This window comes from Pavona decussata, unplaced genomic scaffold (assembly GCF_977016875.1).
Source record: "Pavona decussata unplaced genomic scaffold, jaPavDecu1.1 SCAFFOLD_100, whole genome shotgun sequence".
NCBI lineage: Eukaryota > Metazoa > Cnidaria > Anthozoa > Scleractinia > Agariciidae > Pavona > Pavona decussata.
Window position 1 is genome coordinate 1432043 of NW_028145515.1, and position 22952 is coordinate 1454994.

Sequence of the window (22952 nt, forward strand, 5' to 3'; positions counted from 1 at the left end):
CGGCACTAAATGTTTAGCGAGTTGTTTATCGGCTAGAAAAACGACGACTAATTAATTTAGTTCGGTGAACCGATCAAAAAACTGAATCGCGTGAAGTGATACAGATCGCGTGACATAACTGAGAATTGGCGTGACTTAACTGTTCTATCGCGTGACTTAAACAAGTCACCTGTTTCGAACAAAAGAAGTATCACCTGACGTGTATCTCTCATCACCAATTGCTTGACTTTGTCCAGGTATTTAACTGAATACGTTTAAACTGTTTCGTAGTTGTGTATGTCAAAAAATCTCCAAGAGATTGACCTACTAATCCTGAATACAATCTTGGCACGAAAAATTCTGTGTATATTAAGCAATTTAGCAAACCCAAAAAAGCTGTAACGCGCCAGGAGACTGATCGCGTGACACACCCTAGACATCGCGTTATTCTACTAAGAAATCACCTGATTCGAACATTTCTGACATGTTTTTCACAGTCACAGATGTTAAACTTGTCAAAGACAGTCACATTAAAACACTCCTAAACTTAAGTTTTGTGATTGGTTAAGTTCGAATCTAAGCTGATTTAAGTTTCTGAGAAAACAATCGTTGTCGTTTTCAAGATTGGCATGTTATTAAAACTGGGCTCGCCAGGGGCAGATTCCTAGAAATCACAGACCAAGAAGGATAAAAAACCTCTCAGATCAGCGTTCTATGATTGGCTCGTTGCTCTCTAATTCCGAGAAAAGCTGAAAATAGAAAGTCTCATAAATAAGACTTAATTGTGTTTGATCGATACCCTCCCTTGCTCGTTGAAGACAACATGGATATCCGAACGCTGTTTTATAATCTCCGCGAAGAAGTGTCTTGTCCTGTGTGTTCAGGCATATTTACGGATCCCAAACAGCTATCCTGTCTGCACAGTTTCTGTTTCGAGTGTTTAAATCATTGGTATGAGACAAGCGGCGGTGGAAACGCAGTCAAATGCCCCAAGTGCCAAACCCTTTGCAGAGTGCCTGCAAGCGGTGATCTCAAGGATCTTCCGACTAGCTTTTATCTGAACGGCATGATTGATGTCCTGGCCATTAAAGAATGCAACACAACCCAAGTCACGTGTGGAAACTGCGACAAGAAAAGCTCTGAGGCTTCGTACTGTTTCCAGTGTTGCATGTTTTATTGTGAACAGTGCCTAATTGGACACAACATGATGCGAACAAACAGAGATCACCGCGTTCTGGCGGTGAAAGAGTTCCAAGACAAGGACTACGAGGATGTACTCAAGCGGCCCGCGTTTTGTTCAGAACCACGGCACGAGACAAAAGAGCTTGAGTTCTTCTGCGAGAATTGTAAACTGGCCGTCTGCCAAGCGTGTGTAACTCTAAAACATTCTAGTCATACGTTAAAGCACGTAGAAGACGAAGCTGAAAGACGAAAGACTGAAATGAAGAATATTGCGGAAACACAGAGACAGAACTTACTAGCAAAGAAGAACGCTGTTAAGCAACTCGACGAAGATTACGCTAAACTGATACAACAAGGCAAAGACCTGAAAAGAAATGTCCAGAAATTTGCAGATGACTTATTCGCGATCATTGAAGCAAGGAAACAAAATATTTTCGCAGCGGTGAAAAGCCAGACAAAGAAGTTGCTTGAAAGTTTAACAACACAAAAGAACAAGATCGAGAATGAAATAAAGCTGATTGAATCATCGCTAGAAAAAGCTGACAAACTGCTAATGCGAAGGAACAACATTGAGGTTGTGGGACTAAATACCTCACCAGAAACAATCTTTGAGGGAATTCATGTTCAAGACGAGCCAGTTGTCCATGACCCTGGAAGTCTTCCAGTTTTCGTTTTCGTACAAAATCAAAACTTGTTAGACACTGTTAAAAGCGAAGAAATTGGTATCTTAAAGATACTGCGTCAAACGAAAGCAAGTCAATCAATAGCTGAAGGCAAAGGACTGAATGAAACATTTGCTGGACGTGAAACGCAATTCACTTTGACAACAAAAACTGTAGAAGGAAGACAGTGTTACAATAAACGTGACCGTGTGACGGTGGAGATCCAAGACCAACGAGGGCGAGAGTGCGGGACAGAAGTGCGAATCAGTGATAACAAGAATGGACAGTATAAGATCAGCTATTCTCTCAAAGAAAGAGGCAGATATTCAATTATTATTAAGGTAAACGGGGAACACATTCGTGGCAGTCCTTATGATTTGCTAGTAAAAACCCGCAAGCAGGCTGTCAGCTCCGGGAATCTTTCCGCTCGGGGAAAAACTAGCGTTGGACACTCCCCTTCACCGAGTGCCTCTCGCTATTTTTCACCAGAGCAGGGAGCTTGCTCGCAGGCTATGTTAGTAAAACCATTACAGTTCAAACCTGTTCTATCTTTTGGAAAGAAAGGTTCGTCTATAGGAATGTTAAACGGTCCTTGGGGGGTGGCAGTGAGTGACACGGATGAGATAGCAGTAACTGACTGTTGGAACCATAGGGTGCAAATCTTTGACAGTGGTGGGAATTACTTAAGATCCTTTGGTTGCAATGGTTCCAATCTGGGAGAATTTAGCTTCCCTCGTGGAATATGCTTTGATAATAACGGAAATATTTTCATAGCAGACAATCATAACCATAGAATCCAGATTTTCAGTGGGCAGGGTAGGTACATGGGTATGTTTGGTGGGCAAGGAAGCCTTGATAGTCAGCTCTCTAATCCTTGGGGTTTATCATTAGATGCCAATGGAAATATTGTAGTTGCTGATACCGGTAACAAACTGATTAAGATCTTTTCAACAGCTGGTGAGTTTGTAAGAAAGATAGGTGGGCCTGGTTCTTTTAGCCTTCCTGTTCACTGTGTTCATTGTGATGAATATCTCATAGTGTCAGACCGAGATGAACACTGTATTAAAGTGTTCAGTACCGAGGGTAAATACCTATATAAATTTGGACAGCAGGGGGGAGGGGATGGTGAGTTTAATTCTCCCCGTTGTTTAGCAGTGACTAAATCCAAACACCTGATGGTGTGTGATCGGGATAATGACAGAATACAAGTTTTTGAATTGAAAGCATGTGGCAAGTTTGTTGGCAAGTTTGGAACAGAAGGCAGTAACAAAGGAGAAATTTATAGTCCAACGTGTGTAGCTGATTTAAGTAATGGTAGAATTGTTGTGTCAGAGTTCAATAACGACCGCATTCAAATGTTTGAATGAAAACTGTTACATATGCAGCCACTGAAGAAGGACGAACTCGTGTTGTCTTGGGAGTGGTAAAAGGTACTGTTTTACTGTAATTCAGGAGTGTAAATCATGTTTGTAAAATAAAGAGAAAAAACTCTAGAACAGATAAAATTAATAGAAGTTAGCAATTGTTTGATGCAATTTGGTTAAAATTGGAGAGTTTTGCCCGCATGTTTTCATTTTAGCCTTACGTGGCATTCAGAAAGGAGGTTGGCAGGCCTTTGGTGGCAGCTGAAATTGTGATTTTTTAACTATAACTATGTTACTAGTGACACAAGCCTGATTGTTGTGAAATTTCTGAATGATCATTAGTGTAGAATGAGATTAAAATTATTAGGAATTTTGTTGAGAATGACGTCTGTTTTAATTTGTTTCATATTTCGATAAGTTAAGGTTTAATTAAGTGTTAGTTTATGTTTTGAAGTTCTTACCAGTAATGTTTTAAAAGAGGCTTGGGTGCATTTCCATTGCAAATAAGTTAATTTTTTCAGTAGAAGGCTCGAAGACACTTTTACTCATACTGTAAGTAATAGCTGAATATTTAGCTTTCTTCAATGACTTTATTGTACTGCGCTGTTTAAAACCTTTTGAGAGAAAAACGACCCGATGATAAACAATAGTCAAACAAACAAATGTATGATTCAATCTTTTTATTTCTAAGAGCCTTTAAGCTTAAATTAGATAAATATGTTACATCAATTGTCCATTTTATAGTTGTTTCCTTAGTGGCCTGATCTTTGAGTAGAAGCGAGGAGTTGACTTTGTCTCGATAAAACCGCAGTACTTTTCATGTGTATATGCAAACTAGTTACCATAAGAATAACATGATTTTTATATAAAAATCAGTAAGGTTTTTATCGTAACAGATTCAACTCCGGCGTCGTTTTTACGAAAGGTCAGGTTACCAGGATACACAAACAAGTCTAACAGGATTTTATGACTCAGTTCATAGCTCTGGGCATGAAAATAAGTTAAATTCAGGCATTTTTTTATGCTGAGATTTATTGCACATTATCTCATAAGTATAGCCTCTTAGTTTTGTCTTTATAAGTTAGAATTATATATTGTCAATTTGTTTATAGATATGTTTTTGAGGATCTTAAAACCTAAAATACTTTAATTCTGTAAATTTGCATCAATGGAACTGGTGATTTTTGTGAAAAGGATGTGATTGAATAATTCTCTGTACTTGTTTTGTGATTATTTTAATAAATAAAAGTATGATAATTGCTGTTTGATTTCAGTTTATTTTGTGATTTCTAATGTCTCTTCAACTTCTATTAACTTCTATTCAACTTATATTACTGATTTTTCTGTCTTTCAGAAGGAATAAGGGCCTCTTAATTTCAGCCCGGAATCCCGGCTGGCCTGTTAGTGGGCCCAATTTTGTTTTCTGTTCATGTGGGAAATTTCAGCTCAGTTTTAATGAGGTGAAAAAGATATGCTTCTTTTACTTTAACTTTCTCTTCCTTTGAATGTTTGTCGAAATCATCCGGTAGCTGTGAAGCAACCAGAGGCAAAAGAAAATCGTAAAATTGGATGTATTGATTGGCTCTTTCGATTGATATTTTGAATTTACACGTGTTTAAAGGTTACTGTGAAAACGAAATAGCTTTTCATACCTAAGTATGACGAAAGAGCACGATACGGACAGCGTGATGGGTCGTCCTAGCTGTACGCGTGCATCCTGTGTCAATACCACCACTGACCGCCTTATGCACTCGCGCGATTGAAATGTCGAGACTTTTCCCCAAGCCTTTGCTCAGCGCAATATCCACGAGGCCAGTAAAATCATAAAGGTGGCGCTTGAAAATGTTTAATTCTCTATGGTTCTCCGTTGAGATTGGCACATAAAATTTCTCTTTATGAATCGATTGGCCATAAGTTTGTATTAAGTTTTGCCATCCATTTGCAGTTCTTGGTACTGAATTGTTTATTAGTACTGAAATCAAGACTTTAACAGGACATTTTTTCTTCGTCCGGTAAATGCTCTGGAGCATTGGTATGAGAAATTTTTCAGCTCGGTAACCAGGATAGCCCACCTTCTCATAAAAACACCGAAAATTTTACAAAGGGAACAGCAGTGAGGCGAGATCTCTTAAACCGAGTCAATCCAGTTGACAGAAAGAGGCTTTCATTAATGTGTGAAAAAATTCGGAACAAAACGGAACTTGCCATTTTAAGACCGTACGGGCCTATTCCCACAAAATAACCGACTCATTTTTTTGTTTCAAAAGTTCGGTGAAAACCTAGAACCTTTGTTAGGAAGAACGCGGTGCACTTAACGTACACTGAAAACTGGTGGCCCGTAAAGTATTGTATATATTCCACCCGTGAAATCGGTTGTGACACTGATCCAATTATTCTGTGGTGTATTCACGCTTTTACAGAGACATTTGAAATTAACGTTGGTAAATAAATACAAACTGCGGTCTTTTGCTCATACAGGAGATGTTGTGGAAGAAGGATAATTTCCTAAGTGTATTACCACCATGTCTTTATCCAATGAGAATCACTTATTTTCTGGGAGAGCCGGTTCACCCGTGGGCTGGTCAGTTACTGCCCAGTGAATAAACGATGTTTACGGCGTTGTCTTTAGTCCTATTTTCACTTATTTCCCCGGCAGGGGGTCTTCAACTGCGGTTTGGTCCGCTACTTTCCAGTGTATGAACGGTGCGTGTGGGCTTGCCTTTATCACATTAATCACTTACTTTCCACGCAGTTTTCAAGCATGCACAAATCTTCTACATCTAACTTATCTCATGTAATTCTTGTGACCAGAAAACAAGGCAATTTTGATAGCAAACATTTCCCGAGTTCCCGAGAAGAACGTCATCCTCGGAGACCCAGGGGTAGATAGTCGGGACAAGGCGAAGATTTCACTCGCGAAAAGCGGGAAACTTCGCCAGCCAAGATTTGCCCCGTGAAATGTAAGCCCCACCCCTGGGTCTCCGAGGATGGAGGGGCGAGCGTCTTTGAGCTAGAACATTTGGACCGTTAAGATCTGGCACTGGCGTTTTTCTTCAAAATCTATCTATCTATCACAGTATAGATAGTGAGTAGCGTAGCCAATCAGAGAACGGCATTCGTGACAGAACACTAGTAGATTTACACTAAATATAAGTAGTTTATTGTTGAAAACAAGTACCCCATTAATTTTCCCGGCATGTCATACTAGGGCAAATTAAGTTTCATGTGTAAAATTCCTTCATAACTCACTCCTTAACGCACTTTTCTTAAGGGACTGTGCAATAATTATCTGGAGGGGGGGTGGGGGGTTTCTAAAATTAGCAAAGTAGGCCTTAAAATAAAGTTGCACCCCCCCCCCCCCCCTGAATTAAAGTTAAAATAACTTCTTGTCCACCCCCGTCTAGAGGGGAGATTACTTTCAATCCTCCCTACATCCCTCTTTACCTTTACACTACTTGTGGTATGTCTGCATCATCAATAAATAAAACTTGGAAGCTGCGCTCCACATAATCGTCGCCTGATGAACCACCTTCATGCTCGGCAATTTGCTTGCAGAGAATTACAAGCCAAAACCACACGACAATGCAAATATTGTGCGATGTAAAAGACTGGCTGCTGAAATACAGCATAAGAGTGAAAAGATTAAAAGATTAAAACAAGTGGAAAGCTACAAACAGGACTTACCTGTCACCACAAATTCAACTCAGATATGATTCACTCCATTACTACCGGTATTCAGAAAAAATATTGCTGATTTGTTAGAGAATTTAGATAAAGCAATGGACAAGTATAATGCTACCTACAGTATTGGATCTTATTAAGTCAAAGTCATCAGTTTCAAGAGAGAAAAAGGAAAACAGGAAGAAATCCGAACATCGAAAGAAAACAGCATCCGAACATAGAAAGCGAAGGGCTTGTATAATCTTCCAATCGCTGGGAGGAAGTCCCGTTGACTGGGAATACAACCCAGATATATTTGGCATCCCGCAAATTGACAATATTGACCACGGACTTTATTAAGAGACATTATTACTGTTTACATCACATACGGACAAATTTTGTCTGAGTGACTTGCTTTCCTGTAAATGCTTCGTTAGGGAAGCGGAAGTGCTTCAAAACCAACTCGGGATTTAACTCAAGTTCTTGAATCTATGTTTAATATTGTTGAGATAAACTTTTCATTTTTAGTACAAGGTTTTGAAGCTGTTAATATTAATATTTCTTAAAAGATTCCAAAAATTGATTTTGATTTGCTTACATGTAATCAGTATACATTATCTTGGGTCCATGGATTGAGATCAGACCTCTCAGTTTAACTTCTAACCCCCCCTACAAATGTTTAAGAAATTACATCTTACCCCCCCCCCCCACCCTGCGCTTTGGTTTAACTTCAGCCCCCTCCCCCTATTAATCTTAGAACCCCTCCCCCCCTCCAGATAATTATTGCACAATCCCTAATGAGTTCACCGGCTTCATACAAATTCTTCTCTATTTTTGGTTATTTTGCCACTTTACTAACATTCATAGCGCCAATCTCGTAGAAATCATCCAAAAATTGTTATGGAGGAGGTGACATCTGCTTTGGTCGGTCCGTGATGTTGAGAACAGGACGCAGGCGCAGTGGCAATTTACTTTATGTAACAATCACCCAAGGCAAATGTCCTCTTTTGTGGGAAGTGAGTTTGATATGTGGTGGCTTCCGATATTTATAATTTATAATTGTTTGATCATTTACAGCAAACTCGTGATATAAATGCGAAGAGGTTTTCCCACCTTGGGGGGGGGGGGGGGGGACTATTAAGTTGGGGTGGGGTAGGGGATACAATGTGCTCTTTAGTTATCCTGCATCCAGAAGGGGCTCTTTTTATCGTCACAGAATGCTTAAGGATAGCCTGTGAGCCGCAAAAGTAATACGCAAGTATAAGTAAAATTGTTTTCCAGCCTTGTACGGAGAAAATTAACTTTTCTTGCGTCTCGCAAATGCCGCACTCAAGTGTCTATTAAAACATTACTGGTAAGAAGTTCAAAACATAAATTAGCACTTAATTTATGAAACTCATAAAAGTTGGCTTCAATGTTGCAAATAGTGGGAAGACTCTACATATCAGCTTTTTAACGAAGTGATCACACGATTTGTAATTTCTTTATCTGTTTTAGCTGTATTTTTTCAACAAATCGATTTACACACATGAATATACAATACAATGATCGAAACGTAAAAAAAGCATATATATTCCTTCGGCCACTCCTAGAAATCCAAGACAACATGTATTGAACTTTCCTGAGTGGCTTAAGTTAACAGTTTTTATTCAAACATTTGAATGCGATGGTTATTAAACTCTCCCACCCCCAAAGACAGTTAAGCATTCCTACAGACGGACCTTTCTTTCCAAAAGATGACACAGGTTTGAACTGAAATGGTTTTGTTAACATAGCCTGCTCCGGTAAAAAATAGCAGGGAGCAGACATTTTTCCTTGTTTTCAGACTTCCAGTTGTCAGTGTCAATAAAGGAGCATAGATAAAGAAAAGACTGTCAACAACATTTTGTTTTTTCCAGACTGATCTTTTCGCCTATAAGCAGGGAGCAGACGTTTTTGCTTGTTTCGAACGGGCGGCGCAGCCGTGAGAGGGAAAGTTTTCCTCTTGCGCCAGTCTCCCTTCGCTCGCCGGCTCGCAACTCACATGTTCTCCGCTCGCACGAAACAAACAAGAGCACTTGCTCATTGGTTAGTGATATATTTATACTTGCCATAATTAGAGCAAACTCGTGGCAATGCGTTATAGTAAGTCAACTGGCCACGCATGAGCTAGAGATTTAGCATCGCATTTACGTGAAACGACAAACGCCACCTTGCCGTTTCACGTTTCACGTAAAATAGTGTGAACCTTTTGACTTAAGCCCTTACTTGTCTAATTTTGCTAGTTCCGATGAAGCTGTTTTGTTATTCACTAGTTGAGATAGTAGTCGTGAATGAGGAGCGAAAACAGATAAAAATTCATTTACTGGATAACAGTGAAAAGTTTGATGAGGGGCGTGACTTAATGACTGTAAAAGGGATTACTTTCACTAGCTTCGTTTGGAAAAGACGTTTCTTCTCGAAGGAGGATACTTAGGAGACAGGAACAGTATTCAGTTTACAGTCAGCTGTATCATCAGACAAAGCTTTGGTCTGGCCGCAGGGATTACCCTGAAGTGCGAGTAGAAATAAATGGCGAGCCATGTAGTTGATTTCCATTTATCAAGCAGCCTTCGGACACTCGCACAGGTCTCCCTTCTTTTTCGCAGAATCCACTTTGCTCTTTAACAGACACATTTTTTCTTGAAGGTGGTTATTATACGGCAATTACATCGACTCCTTTGTTGCCCGATTACTTTAAAATTTTCTCTATAATTTCGGTGAGTGCATTGAGTGCAGATTCGCATGGCATAATGGAGTTGACAGGCCTGCACGACTCCCATGTGCGTGTTTAGCCTAGATAAGAGTTTTGCCCTCACGGGTGTGTCTTCCAAAGAACACCCTTTTCTCTACGAAGAGAGCAATGCTCCCTGTAAATTTTCTTTTAGCGCTGGATTTTCTTCTTATTAAATGCCATCTATGATTAGGAGGATTTGCGCGATAGACACTGAACAAAGCCATGTGTTTAACTGTCGCATCACGGTGTTGTAATTGATCTCAAAGGTCATTTTGACCTCTTGTTGTTACGTTTCTGTTTAGTGACTGTCGTTCTTATGCCGTTTGTGGCATTTAGTTTAGGCTTCGTATGGCTCATTTCAGTGCGTCTAGTGACAGTATAGCCTCTCTTTTTATCGCTGTAAGGATAGGATTTGAACCATGTAATAACTAGACATTATCTTGCAGCTTTTGTCAGATTGCCGGGCCCGGCTATTGCTTTCGTTGCAAGATGTTGTGCTTCTTATCACGGTTATTTGTCCCTTGATCCTTCCTTTAGCATTGTAGCTTCTTTGAAAGCTATGTTAAATTGAGGGCTAAAGGCCGCTTAAGTTACGGCTGTGTGTTTTGTTGTCGCTCCGCTAAGCTCTGTAACTGTGAGGTTTGTGTTGCGGGAGCTTAGTATTTTCCTCCTGTGTTTCGATTACGTGCTCTGGCCAGGGGCTGCTTCGTGTCCTTCGGCCGTTAGTAAATTCTGTAGCATTCAAGGCAATGGTCAGGCAAGACCGCGGTTTCGATCCTAATCTTGTGGATCTCTTCAGTTGCCGATTCTTCAGAAATGATAGAGATGAGTTCTCGGTATCATTTCAACAAACGCGCTCTCTTGTCAAATTATAAACCCATGGTTCGGACCGAAAACCCTGCCATTCAATTGGCTCCATGGTTTTAGCCAATCTGGTGGCTGCCATTTCGATCCATGGTAGGGCTAAGCTTGACGCTGTGTTTTCTATGATGGCTAAAACCTTAAGTTTTGTACATGAGCTGCCATTTGTTTTCGCGGATAAGTGTTTCCGTAGAACTGTGCATATGTTTTGCAGCATATAGCTCACTATGGAGACTGTATAAAGCTGTATACACCGCGAGAAGTACGTTTTTCGTCTTTGTTTTTACGGAGTTCATGTACAGTGTGTCTTTCACGACATGAAACGGGGCCTGTCTGTTAACAATCAACATGGCATAATGGGGTTGACAGGCCTGCACGACTCTCATGTGCGTGTTTAGCCTTGATAAGAGTTTCGCCCTCCCGGGTATGTCTTCCAAAGAACACCCTTTTCGTACCTGTTACACAAATTCTGTACCTGTTAGTAAATTCTGTAGCATTTAAGGCAACGGTCAGGCAAGACCGCGGTTAAAAAAGGGCTATGCTTCCTTTCGTATGTACATTTTGCTTTTCAAGTTGGAAAGGTTATCCAGTTGTGTTTGCCATACTTCAAATAGCTTCAAACAGGCTCAAAAAACTTGGATGAAATCCTAGGTTGAAATGGATTAATTGTACCGGAAATTTAGCGCTGAATACTGAGCAGTTTTGTGTTTGTTATTCCTGTTACTGGACTTGAGAATTTGTCCTCGTCCATGTTACCCTTCACTATGGTACAAAGTTTATAACACGTTATATTTCTTTTTCTTCAGAAATGAAGGGAAATACGTTTCAGTGCACTAGCATCCAGAGAAGGTGGTGAAATAAGACAACCGCTCTTCTGACTCATCCGTGAAAGACAAGTCTGAATGGGAGAGGTTTCAACTTATCAATGTAGAGAGTTGAAAGCAGCTGTTTAGAGATCGAAGAAAATAAGTACACATTCTCAGAATCTGGTATAAATAGCCAGTTTTGCTCATGGGGTGATCAGAAATTCTGAGTCCCTTATAAGTTGGTGTAAATGGCCGATTTTGTTCAGTTTTTTAAGTGATGGGGGGATCAGGAATTTTGAGTCCCTTAGAATTTGGTGTAAATAGCTGGCTTTGTTCACTTTTTAGTGATGGGGGATCAGAAATTCTGAGCCCCTTACAATTTGGTGTAAATATCCGGTTTTATTCAGTTTTAAATGATGGGGGGGATCAGAAATTCTGTTTAATGATGGGGGATCAGAAATTCTGAGTCCCTTAGAATTTGGTGTGAAATAGCAGGTTTTGTTCCGTTTTAAGTGATGGGGGATCAGAAATTCTGAGTTTTTCAACGTTCATTTAAGCGCTGTCAGGATCAGTGGGTTGTTAGGGGCTCCGAAATTCGGAAACGTCTGTGGTTTGTTAGGGGCTCCGAAATTCGGAAACGTCTGTGTTTTGTTAGGGCCTCCGAAATTCGGAAACGTCTGTGGGTTGTTAGGGGCTTCAAAATTCGGAAACGTCTGTGGGTTGTTAGGGGCTTCGAAATTCGGAAACGTCTGTGGGTCGTTAGGGGCTCCGAAATTCGGAAACGTCTGTGGGTTGTTAGGAGCTCCGATATTCGGAATCATCTATGGGTTGTTAGGGGCTCCAAAATTCGGAAACGTCCGTGGTTTGTTAGGGGCTCCGAAATTCGGAAACGTCTATGGTTTGTTAGGGGCTCCGAAATTCGGAAACGTCCGTGGTTTGTTAGGGACTCCGAAATTCGAAAACGTCTGTGGGTTGTTAGGGGCTCCGAAAATCGGAAACATCTGTGGGTTGTTAGGGGTTTCGAAATTCGGAAACGTCTGTGTTTTGTTAGGGCCTCCGAAGTTCGGAAACGTCTGTGGGTTGTCAGGGGCTTCGAAATTCGGAAACGTCTGTGGGTTGTTAGGGGCTTCGAAATTCGGAAACGTCTGTGTTTTGTTAGGGCCTCCGAAGTTCGGAAACGTCTGTGGGTTGTCAGGGGCTTCGAAATTCGGAAACGTCTGTGGGTTGTTAGGGGCTTCGAAATTCGGAAACGTCTGTGTTTTGTTAGGGCCTCCGAACTGTGGGTTGTTAGGGAATTCGAAATTCGGAAACGTCTGTGGGTTGTTAGGGCCTCCGAAATTCGGAATCATCTATGGGTTGTTAGGGGCTCCGAAATTCGGAATCATCTATGGGTTGTTAGAGGCTCCGAAATTCGGAAACGTCTGTGGGTTTTTAGGGGCTCCGAAATTCGGAAACGTCCGTGGTTTGTTAGGGACTCCAAAATTCGGAAACGTCTGTGGGTTGTTAGAGGCTCCGAAATTCGGAAACGTCTGTGGGTTGTTAGAGGCTCCGAAATTCGGAAACGTCTGTGGGTTGTTAGGGGCTCCGAAATTCGGAATCATCTATGGGTTGTTAGGGGCTCCGAAATTCGGAAACGTCTATGGTTTGTTAGGGGCTCCGAAATTCGGAAACGTCCGTGGTTTGTTAGGGACTCCGAAATTCGAAAACGTCTGTGGGTTGTTAGGGGCTCCGAAATTCGGAAACATCTGTGGGTTGTTAGGGGCTTCGAAATTCGGAAACGTCTGTGTTTTGTTAGGGCCTCCGAAATTCGGAAACGTCTGTGTTTTGTTAGGGGCTCCGAAATTCGGAAACGTCCGTGTTTTGTTAGGGCCTCCGAAATTCGGAAACGTCTTTGTTTTGTTAGGGGCTCCGAAGTTCGGAAACGTCTGTGGGTTGTCAGGGGCTTCGAAATTCGGAAACGTCTGTGGGTTGTTAGGGGCTTCGAAATTCGGAAACGTCTGTGTTTTGTTAGGGCCTCCGAAATTCGGAAACGTCTGTGGGTTGTTAGGGAATTCGAAATTCGGAAACGTCTGTGGGTTGTTAGGGGCTTCGAAATTCGGAAACGTCTGTGGGTTGTTAGAGGCTCCGAAATTCGGAAACGTCCGTGGTTTGTTAGGGGCTTCGAAATTCGGAAACGTCTGTGGTTTGTTAGGGGCTCCGAAATTCGGAAACGTCTGTGTTTTGTTAGGGCGTCCGAAATTCGGAAACGTCTGTGGGTTGTTAGGGGCTTCGAAATTCGGAAACGTCTGTGGGTTGTTAGGGGCTCCGAAATTCGGAAACGTCTGTGGGTTGTTAGGGGCTTCGAAATTCGGAATCATCTATGGGTTGTTAGGGGCTCCGAAATTCGGAATCATCTATGGGTTGTTAGGGTCTCCGAAATTCGGAATCATCTATGGGTTGTTAGAGGCTCCGAAATTCGGAAACGTCTGTGGGTTTTTAGGGGCTCCGAAATTCGGAATCATCTATGGGTTGTTAGGGGCTCCGAAATTCGGAAACGTCTATGGGTTGTTAGGGGCTCCGAAATTCGGAAACGTCCGTGGTTTGTTAGGGGCTCCGAAATTCGGAAACGTCTATGGTTTGCTAGGGGCTCCGAAATTCGGAAACGTCCGTGGTTTGTTAGGGACTCCGAAATTCGGAAACGTCTGTGGGTTGTTAGAGGCTCCGAAATTCGGAAACGTCTGTGGGTTGTTAGAGGCTCCGAAATTCGGAAACGTCTGTGGGTTGTTTGGGGCTCCGAAATTCGGAATCATCTATGGGTTGTTAGGGGCTCCGAAATTCGGAAACGTCTATGGTTTGTTAGGGGCTCCGAAATTCGGAAACGTCTGTGGGTTGTTAGAGGCTCCGAAATTCGGAAACGTCTGTGGGTTGTTTGGGGCTCCGAAATTCGGAATCATCTATGGGTTGTTAGGGGCTCCGAAATTCGGAAACGTCTATGGGTTGTTAGGGCCTCCGAAATTCGGAAACGTCCGTGGTTTGTTAGGGGTTCCGAAATTCGGAAACGTCTATGGTTTGTTAGGGACTCCGAAATTCGGAAACGCCTGTGGGTTGTTAGTGGCTCCGAAATTCGGAAAATTCTGTGGGTTGTTAGGGGCTCCGAAATTCTGAAACGTATCTGGGTTGTTAGGGGCTCCGAAATTCGGAAACGTATCTGGGTTGTTAGGGGCTCCGAAATTCGGAAACGCCTGTGGGTTGTTAAGGGCTCCGAAATTCGGAAACGTGACTGAATGCCGATTTTAGGGGGTTCCAAAATTTGGAAAAAATCTGCATTGTTTGGTAGTTTCGATACTCAGGAAAATCTTGAGATTAAGTAAAACCATTGATTTGTGCGACGAAAATTTGGGCTTCCGAGGAAAATAGTAATTCCTTCTTCTCAAGTGTAGCACGATTTTAAGATTCCGAGTTAATAAAGAAAATTATATTTTGTATAAAGGAGCATTTTTCAAATTCCGCGCAAAATTTACATGTACTTTTTTTCCAAATTCTTACTGTTTTCCGTTGAAAGTTCTGAGATTCCTTGGTTCAATTTGACGATTCCGACTGATATTGCAGTTTTACTCGTGGAAACAAGCGATTTTTCTCTTAAATCTGAGTAATTGCTCTGAATTTTTCAAAAATGTAATGCCACAATTTAGTTTGGAACGCGTTTGCATTGAGTGCAGATTTGCCGGCTTGTTTTTCTCCTTTGAAATGATATGAATTAAGTAGATGCGAGAATAGTAGAAATAAGGAAAATTATTCATTTGGGACATTTTAGCGAAAGACTGCCCCAAAATAACTTACACTTTTCAAATGAAATACCTACTTGTTGATCTCGTAAGTATCTACGAAGGACAATTCCGGCTGTAACTTGCATTTGAATCACCATTTTCTCCTTCAAAATTATCTCCTACCGCAGTCACTGTCACGCAGTTGTCGAAGAGAAAACAGACTACAAAATGAAGGGTTTTTGAACTCTTTTTCCCATGCCGAAATCGATGCAAACCCCAACGAATTGTTTATCAAAATGCAGGAAATTTATTCCCTTATTTGAATTTGGCGGTACATTTATTATTCCAAGTATGCGCTGTTGAGCAAGCCCAATTTTCCTTGGTATAGTGATTTCCCGATCGAATTTCTACATCAAAACGACCCAAGAAAATATAAAAAATGCCATGCCTAAATCGCGACAAAATCTCTCCAGATTGCTGTCAATAGCAGATTAGGTATTGTGCAAGTTATTTCTGGTAGTACATTTGGGAACAAAATACTACTTTTTGAAAGAGAGGTAATATTTAGCCCGAGATCGTGGGGTTTAAGAGCGATTTTCACGAAGTAGGCGTCACCGCGGGGGAAACCTTTGTTACCCCTTCGTGAGTGACTGATCACAATGCTCTTACACCCCGAGTGTGCTCTAAATGATGGAGAATATCTCATAGTATCGGATTACAGTGAGCATTGTATTAAAGTGATGGATTGAGAGGGGAATTTGCAGTACAAGTTTGGAACCCAGGGGGGAGGAGATGGTGAGCTTAATTTTCCGCGTTTCTTTCAACTGGTGTACGATAAAAATAATCAAAGAATACAAGTCTTTGAGTTGAATGGAAAGTTTCTCGGACATTTTGGAGCAGAAGGCATCAATTTAGGAGAATTTAATTGCCCGCGGTCTGCAGCTATTCTTAGAAATGGCAGAATTGTTGTATCGGATTGTGGCAACAATCGCATTCAAATATTTGAATAAAAGGTGATCTGCACAGCCCGTGAGAAAAGAAAAAAAGGAACTTGGGCCTTGTGCCCTTCACTACCCACTTAAATTGCAAAAAGAAGTAGTGTGGTTCTATTTCGTGACAAAATGATTATAATGATTTCTCTTAAATTTATGGAGGTTCGGTATTGAAGACTCAATAGTTTTACGCGAAGGAGGGGGAGGGAGGGGTGTGGAAATTCTGTACGAAGTTGCTAAGAATGATATTAAAACTGTTAAAAATTTTTTTATAGTTTCAAGGTAAACCACAGTTTTGCATTTTGAGATGAATAGAATAATGTTCCTTTAGAGGCTAGAAAATCGCACGTAATCGGAAAGCTGAGAATTTGTATTCATAATTAGCGGATTAGACTGGGTGATAGAAGTCAGTCAGTTTTGAGGATAATAGTCCATCTTTGTATAATCAACTGGTTGCCAACTGATTCAGGCATTTTCCTACTAGTTACTGAAAAGAAAATTTTATACCTGTAAAAATATGTTAAAACATGTTTGTCAAACGAGTCGATAGTGTCCGCTTTGAATAAACAAAGTCGCAGTTTAGACATTTTTGCTTGTTTATTTTTACGTCTTAGCAACAACAACGAATCACGCGTTTTATAAATTCATTTGCTTTTCTTATCCCTATTTGAAAACTCTAATTGACTAAAAAAACAAGACCGCTACTATTCTCCTTCATTGGAGTTTAATAATCTTTGATCAAAATTTTATATTCCTTCGAAAATTTTTACGAAATTTTAGAAATTCACATCGTTATACTACTTGGGATTGCGGCGCTAAATGTTTAGCGAGTTGTTTGTCGGCTAGAAAATCGAGGACTTATTAATTTAGTCCGGTAAACCGATCAAAAATACTAAATCGCGGGAAGTCAGAGACAGATCGCGTGACATAACTGTTCAATCGCGTGGCTGAAACAAATCGCCTGTTTCGAACAACAGAATTATCACCTGACGCGTATTTCAACATCTCTTAGCAACAATTTGTCCAACTATTTAACTGAATGCGTTAAAACTGTTTCGTAGTTGTGTATGTCGAAAATCTCCAAGGTATTGACCTATTGTTCCTGAATACAATTTTGGCACGGAAAATTCAGTCTTACTTATTTATATCACCCAAAACCGCTGTAACGCGCCACGAGACGTGACATACTCTAGACATCGCGTAATTACGTGGGATGCCTGTGCAGCCCACGTTAAAAAATGGGGGCCGTTTGTATCCACAAATGCGCATCTTTCAATTATTAACTCGTTTTAGATGTATCAAATTCAGTTTTCTCCTAGAGGGGATCTTTTTGTCTCGTATTGTCCTTATTGTCTTTAACAAAAACGGTCCAATCAGAATGCAATATTTTAGTGTATGTCAGGAGGGATCGGACGGGAGTTAATTACTATTGTGATTATTCAGGTCCTAGTGGTCTCTCGGTGGAACTGAAAAGGCTTTACTTTAGTGGCGTGGCCATATTGTTTTAATGTTTTAGATTCCAATGTGCCGTTTTCAAAAAGAAAACTAACCCTTTTGAAGCAGTAAATCGAAAGAATAACTTCTAAGAAGCACTCGACAGTGAAAACGGTGGAAATTGGAGAGTTCAAAGCGAAGGAATCATGCTTCTGTTTGACAGTTGTAGAACCATCCAGAATACGTGGGGGAAAGATCATTGATAAGCTAAAACACACATCGCATGACTTTGTCGATTTGATGCTTAAACGCAACTGGAAATCCACTTCACAAAAAGATTAAAGGTTTGATTGTCAATTTTTACTAAAAGTTTTCATTTAGGAAAGCTTTTTGACTGTTTTCTTTCTGTTTTTTTTGATGAAACGAAAACAATTTGTAATCTTACATTGTAATCTTACACTTTTATTTACATAACCAGAGTAGAAAACGTGAGTCACGCCACGTTATTGTAATAGAATCTCCGGTACAACGAAAGACTTTTGTATGAGAAGCAAAAACATGATGAAAGTTGTCAAGTTTTCATGTATGCAAAAAGTTATGATTAGCAGTGAACTTTTCAGATAAAAAGAGTGCTCCTTTCAGCTGAAGACATTTTCCTGGCGGGAACTATTTTTAGGCGGCAAAATTTCAAGTAGCGCAACTCAATATCACGCAATCTTTCTGACTAAAACTGTTCAGTTAGTTCAATCGCGAAGGGAGGGAAGGTTAAATAATCGGTGAGGCGTACAATAAATGAGGCCACTAGTGCTAAACATAGTCAACGCATCCCACGTAAACGCTCTGAAAAGCGTCTTGTTCTACTAAGAAATCACCTGATTCAAACATTCCAACATGTTTTTCACAGTCGTAGATGTTAAACTTGTCAAAGACAGTGACATTTAACACACTCCTAACCTTAAGTTTTGTGATTGGTTAAGTTCGAATCTAATCTCATTTAAGTTTCTGAGAAAACAATCGTTGTCGTTTTCAAGATTGACATGTTATTAAAACTGGGCTCGATTCCTAGAAATCTCACACCAAGAACGATAAACAACCTCTCGGATCAGCGTTTTATGATTGGCTCGTTGCTCTCTAATTCCGAGAAAAGCTGAAAATAGAAGGTCGCATGAAAAAGACTCCATTGAGTTCGATCGATTTCCTCCCTTGCTCGTTGAAGACAACATGGATATCCGAACGCTGTTTTATAATCTTCGCGAAGAAGTATCTTGTCCAGTGTGTTCGGGCATATTTACGGATCCCAAACAGCTATCCTGTCTGCACAGTTTCTGTTCCGAGTGTTTAAATCATTGGTATGAGAAGAGCGGCGGTGGAAACGCAGTCAAATGTCCCAAGTGCCAAACCCTTTGCAAAGTGCCTGGAAGCGGCGATCTCAAGGATCTTCCGACAAGCTTTTACCTGAACGGCATGATTGACGTGCTGGCCATTAAAGAATGCAACACAACTCAAGTGACGTGTGGAAACTGCGATAAGAAAAGCTCAGAGGCTTCGTACTGCTTTCAGTGTTGCATGTTTTATTGTGAACAGTGCCTAATTGGACACAACATGATACGATTGTTCAAAGATCACCGCGTTCTGGCGGTGAAAGAGTTCCAAGACAAGGACTACGAGGATGTACTCAAGCGGCCCGCGTTTTGTTCAGAACCACGACACGAGAAAGAAGAAGTGAGGTTCTTCTGCAAGAATTGTAAACTGGCCGTCTGCCAAGCGTGTATCAATCTAAAACATTCTGGTCACGCTTTAGAGCACATAGAAGACGAAGCTGAACGACGAAAGACTGAAATGAAGAATATTGTGGAAACACAGAGACAGAACTTACTAGCAAAGAAGAACACAGTTAAGCAACTCGATGAAGATTACGCTAAACTGATACAACAAGGAGAAGACCTGAAAAGAAATGTCCAGAAATTCGCAGATGACTTATTCGCGGTCATTGAAGCAAGGAAACAAAATATTTTCGCAGCGGTGGAAAGCCAGACAAAGAAGTTGTTTGAAAGTCTAACAACACAAAAGAACAAGATGGAGGATGAAATAAAACTGATTGAATCATCACTAGAAAAAGCTGAGAAACTGTTAATGCGAAGTAACAACATTGAGGTTGTGGGACTAAATACCTCACCAGAAACAATCTTTGAGGGAATTCATGTTCAAGGCGAGCCAGTTGTCCGTGATTCTGGAAGTCTTCCAGTTTTCGTTTTCGTGCAAAATCAAAAGCTGTTAGACACTGTCAACATCGAAGAAATTGGAGTCTTGGAGATACTGCATCAAACTAAAGCAAGCCAATCAATAGCTGAAGGCAAAGGACTGAATGAAACATTTGCTGGATGTGAAACGGAATTCACTTTGACAACAAAATCCGCAGAGGGAAGACAGTGTTATAATAAACGTGACCGTGTGACGATGGAGATGCGAGACCAACGAGGGCGAGAGTGCGGGACAGAAGTGCGAATCAGTGATAGCAAGAATGGACAGTATAAGATCAGCTATTCTCCCAAAGAACAAGGCAGATATTCAATTATTATTAAGGTAAATGGGGAACATGTTCGTGGGAGTCCTTATGATTTGCTAGTAAAAGCCCGCGAGCAGGCTGTCAGCTCCGGGAATCTTTCCGCTCGGGGAAAAAATAGCGTTGGACACTCTCCTTCGCCGAGTGCCTCTCGCTATTTTTCACCGGAGCGGGGAGCTTGCTCGCAGGCTATGTTTGTAAAACCATTACAGTTGAAACCTGTTTTATCTTTTGGAAAGGAAGGTTTGTCTGTAGGAATGTTTAACAGTCCTTGGGGGGTGGCAGTGAGTGACAGGGATGAGATAGCAGTAACTGACAGTGGGAACCACAGGGTTCAAATCTTTGACAGTGGTGGGAATTACTTAAGATCCTTCGGTCGCAATGGTTCCAATCAAGGAGAATTAAGGTGCCCTTGTGGAATATGCTTTGATAATAACGGAAATATTTTCGTAGTAGACAGAGGTAACCATAGAATCCAGATTTTCAGTGGGGAGGGTAAGTACATGGGTATGTTTGGTGGGAAAGGAAGCCTTGATAGTCAGCTCTCTAATCCTTTGGGTTTATCATTGGATGCCAATGGTAACATTATTGTTGCTGATTCAGGTAACAAACTGATTAAGATCTTTTCAACCGATGGTAAGTTTGTAAGGAAGATAGGTGGGCATGGCTCTTTTAGTGAACCTGTCCACTGTGTTCAGTGTGATGAATATCTCATAGTGTCAGACGGAGATATGTTCGGTAAACACTGTATTAAAGTGTTCAGAACCGAGGGTAAATACCAATATAAATTTGGACAGCACGGTGGAGGGGATGGTGAGTTTTATTCTCCCCATTGTTTAGCAGTGACTAAATCCAAACACCTGATGGTGTGTGATCAGTATAATAATAGAATACAAGTGTTTGAATTGAATGGCAAGTTTGTTGGCAAGTTTGGAAAAAAAGGCAGTCACTTAGGAGAATTTAATCATCCAACATCTGTCGCTGTTTTAAGTAATGGTAGAATTGTTGTGTCAGATTGCAGTAATAATCGCATTCAAATGTTTGAATGAAAACTGTCATCTGCAGTCACTCAGGAAAGTAATAATTTTGTTGTCTTGGGAGTCAGTTAAAAGAACTGTTGTACTGTAATTCAGGAGTGTAAATCACTTTAATTAGTAAAAAAAATCACAGATTAAATTTAAAAAAAATAGAAATCGTGTGATGATGAATTTGAAGTGCATGTTTTCATTTTAGCCTTCATATAGCGTTAAAAAATGAGGTTGGCAGGTCTTTGGTCGTTGAATTGCAATCTTTAAACTAAATTATATTATTCAGGACACATGCCTGATTGTTGTGAAATTTCTGGAAGAAAATTACTGTTGAATAGGATTAAAAATTATTAGGAATTTTGTTGAGAATGAAGTCAGGTTTTATCAGTTTCATCTTGAGATAAGTTAAGGTTTAATTAAGCGTTCATTTGTGTTTTGAACTTCTTACCAGTAATTTTTTAAAAGTCACTTAATTGGGTGCTTTTGCATTGGAAGAAAAGTAGAAGACTGGAAAACAATTTTACTCATACTCATACTGTAAGTAACAGTTTTAGCTTATTTCAATATATATAGTTGAAATTACCTTTTAAGAGAAAACTACCCAATGATCGATAAAAAAATAATCAAACAAACAATGTATTCAATCTTTTTTATTGCTTCTATAATGGCCTTATAATAAGCTTAAACCAGGTGACCATGTACACAAATGTTTCAACAGGATTTCATGAATAAGGTTATAAATGGCTCTGGGAATGAATAGTTTAAATTTATAGCATTTTTTTATGCTGGCATGCATTACCTCATAAGTATTGCTTCTTAGTTTTGTTTCTGTAAATTGGACTTATATTATACTGTCAATTTATTTAAAGATTGTCGTTTGAGGACCTCTAAAACTAGAACATTTTAATTAATTCTGTAGAATTGCAATGGAACCAGTGATTATTTTTTAAAGAGTGAATCATTATTGTTATAGCTTCGGTAGTTGTTTTGAATTTTAATAAACAAAAGTATGATAATTGCTTGTTGATTTGAGTTTATTTTGTAGTTTGAAATGTCTCATCAACAAAACTTATAATTTACTTTATATTGTTTGGTCCTTCATGTGATCTCAATCATATGAGTCCAGTCACTTGAGTTCCCTGTTCAAATGGGAAATATTTAAGCCCAGAAAATGGCAATCCTCAGTTTGGCCCTCTCTTCTTTTGAACACGTCCAAATCATCTGGCAACTGTGAACCAAGCACGTGCCAAAACATAAATACATCGTCCATATAAAGTAAGTGTGAGAGATGACAATTGCATGACATAGAGATGATGCAACCGAGTACGTGGTTTTAGCGACCGCGTGTGATTAGGTTTTTTCCTATCATCCATGTTGTTTATTTCAAAGAAATGTAAAGCGCATTTCGTGGATCGGTACAAACCGAAAATAATTAATTAAAGACAATCAAGTTGTGGAAAAACTGTTGTTCGTCTCGTGTAACAAAAGTGCCATCACCATTCGCAGTTCTTGGTACTGAATAGTTCAGAGCACCAAAAACAAGAATTGTATACAATGTGCAGTTCCAGAAATAATCCATACCCACTCCATGGAAGGTCATCAGAAATTCCTAAGGGAAGGGGAGTCTTAAATGTCAAAATTTCCGGAAGCAAAGTATGAAGCTAAACTAGAATTTATATGTAATGGGTGAAGGTAGTGCAAAACAAAAAACCTTCCAAGGGGGGAGTATGGATATTTTCTGGAACTGCACAATGTGACGGCCATGAGTTTCATGAGTACTGACCCAATGCTTCTGTAGTCATCATCATCATCATCTTCATCTTTGCTCATACAAGAGACGTACAGTACATTATATTACTATACAGCCATGGCTTTATCCCAAGATTCACTTATTTTCTGGCAGTCTTCAACTGTGGGCTG

The 22952-nt window shown here is 40.2% G+C and overlaps 5 protein-coding genes across 9 annotated transcripts in view; all 5 read left to right on the plus strand.

The window, feature by feature from the left end:
* LOC146472238 (E3 ubiquitin-protein ligase TRIM45-like) overlaps window positions 1–22952 on the plus strand; it is a 212711-nt gene that overhangs the window by 139288 nt on the left and 50471 nt on the right. Inside the window, exon 2 of one of the 2 annotated variants that reach the window (XM_085119650.1) lies at window positions 21766–22048. The exons of the other annotated variant lie outside the window; for it this stretch is intronic. The gene's annotated coding sequence lies outside the window, so the exon portion shown is untranslated. Of the gene's footprint in view, window positions 1–21765; window positions 22049–22952 lie in introns of those variants that run through there. 2 annotated transcript variants of the gene reach the window in all.
* The window catches only part of LOC146472245 (E3 ubiquitin-protein ligase TRIM45-like), a 215895-nt gene that overhangs the window by 44061 nt on the left and 148882 nt on the right, over window positions 1–22952 (plus strand). For 2 of the 3 annotated variants that reach the window (XM_085119643.1, XM_085119644.1), the window contains exon 2: window positions 21263–22048. The exons of the other annotated variant lie outside the window; for it this stretch is intronic. The gene's annotated coding sequence lies outside the window, so the exon portion shown is untranslated. Of the gene's footprint in view, window positions 1–21262; window positions 22049–22952 lie in introns of those variants that run through there. 3 annotated transcript variants of the gene reach the window in all.
* LOC146472246 (E3 ubiquitin-protein ligase TRIM45-like) overlaps window positions 1–22952 on the plus strand; it is a 192502-nt gene that overhangs the window by 32835 nt on the left and 136715 nt on the right. The gene's annotated exons all lie outside the window — the stretch shown is intronic.
* LOC146472248 (E3 ubiquitin-protein ligase TRIM45-like) overlaps window positions 779–22952 on the plus strand; it is an 88183-nt gene continuing 66009 nt past the window's right edge. The window contains exon 1 of the mRNA XM_085119641.1: window positions 779–4067. Within this exon, the coding sequence (XP_084975767.1) occupies window positions 803–3190 (2388 nt within the window). The 5' untranslated portion in view covers window positions 779–802 and the 3' untranslated portion in view covers window positions 3191–4067. The remainder of the gene's footprint in view (window positions 4068–22952) is intronic.
* On the plus strand, window positions 18524–22048 carry LOC146472249 (E3 ubiquitin-protein ligase TRIM45-like). The gene has a single exon (XM_085119640.1). It carries the CDS (start codon window positions 18663–18665, stop codon window positions 21051–21053), a length of 2391 nt encoding a protein of 796 aa, XP_084975766.1. The 5' UTR covers window positions 18524–18662; the 3' UTR covers window positions 21054–22048.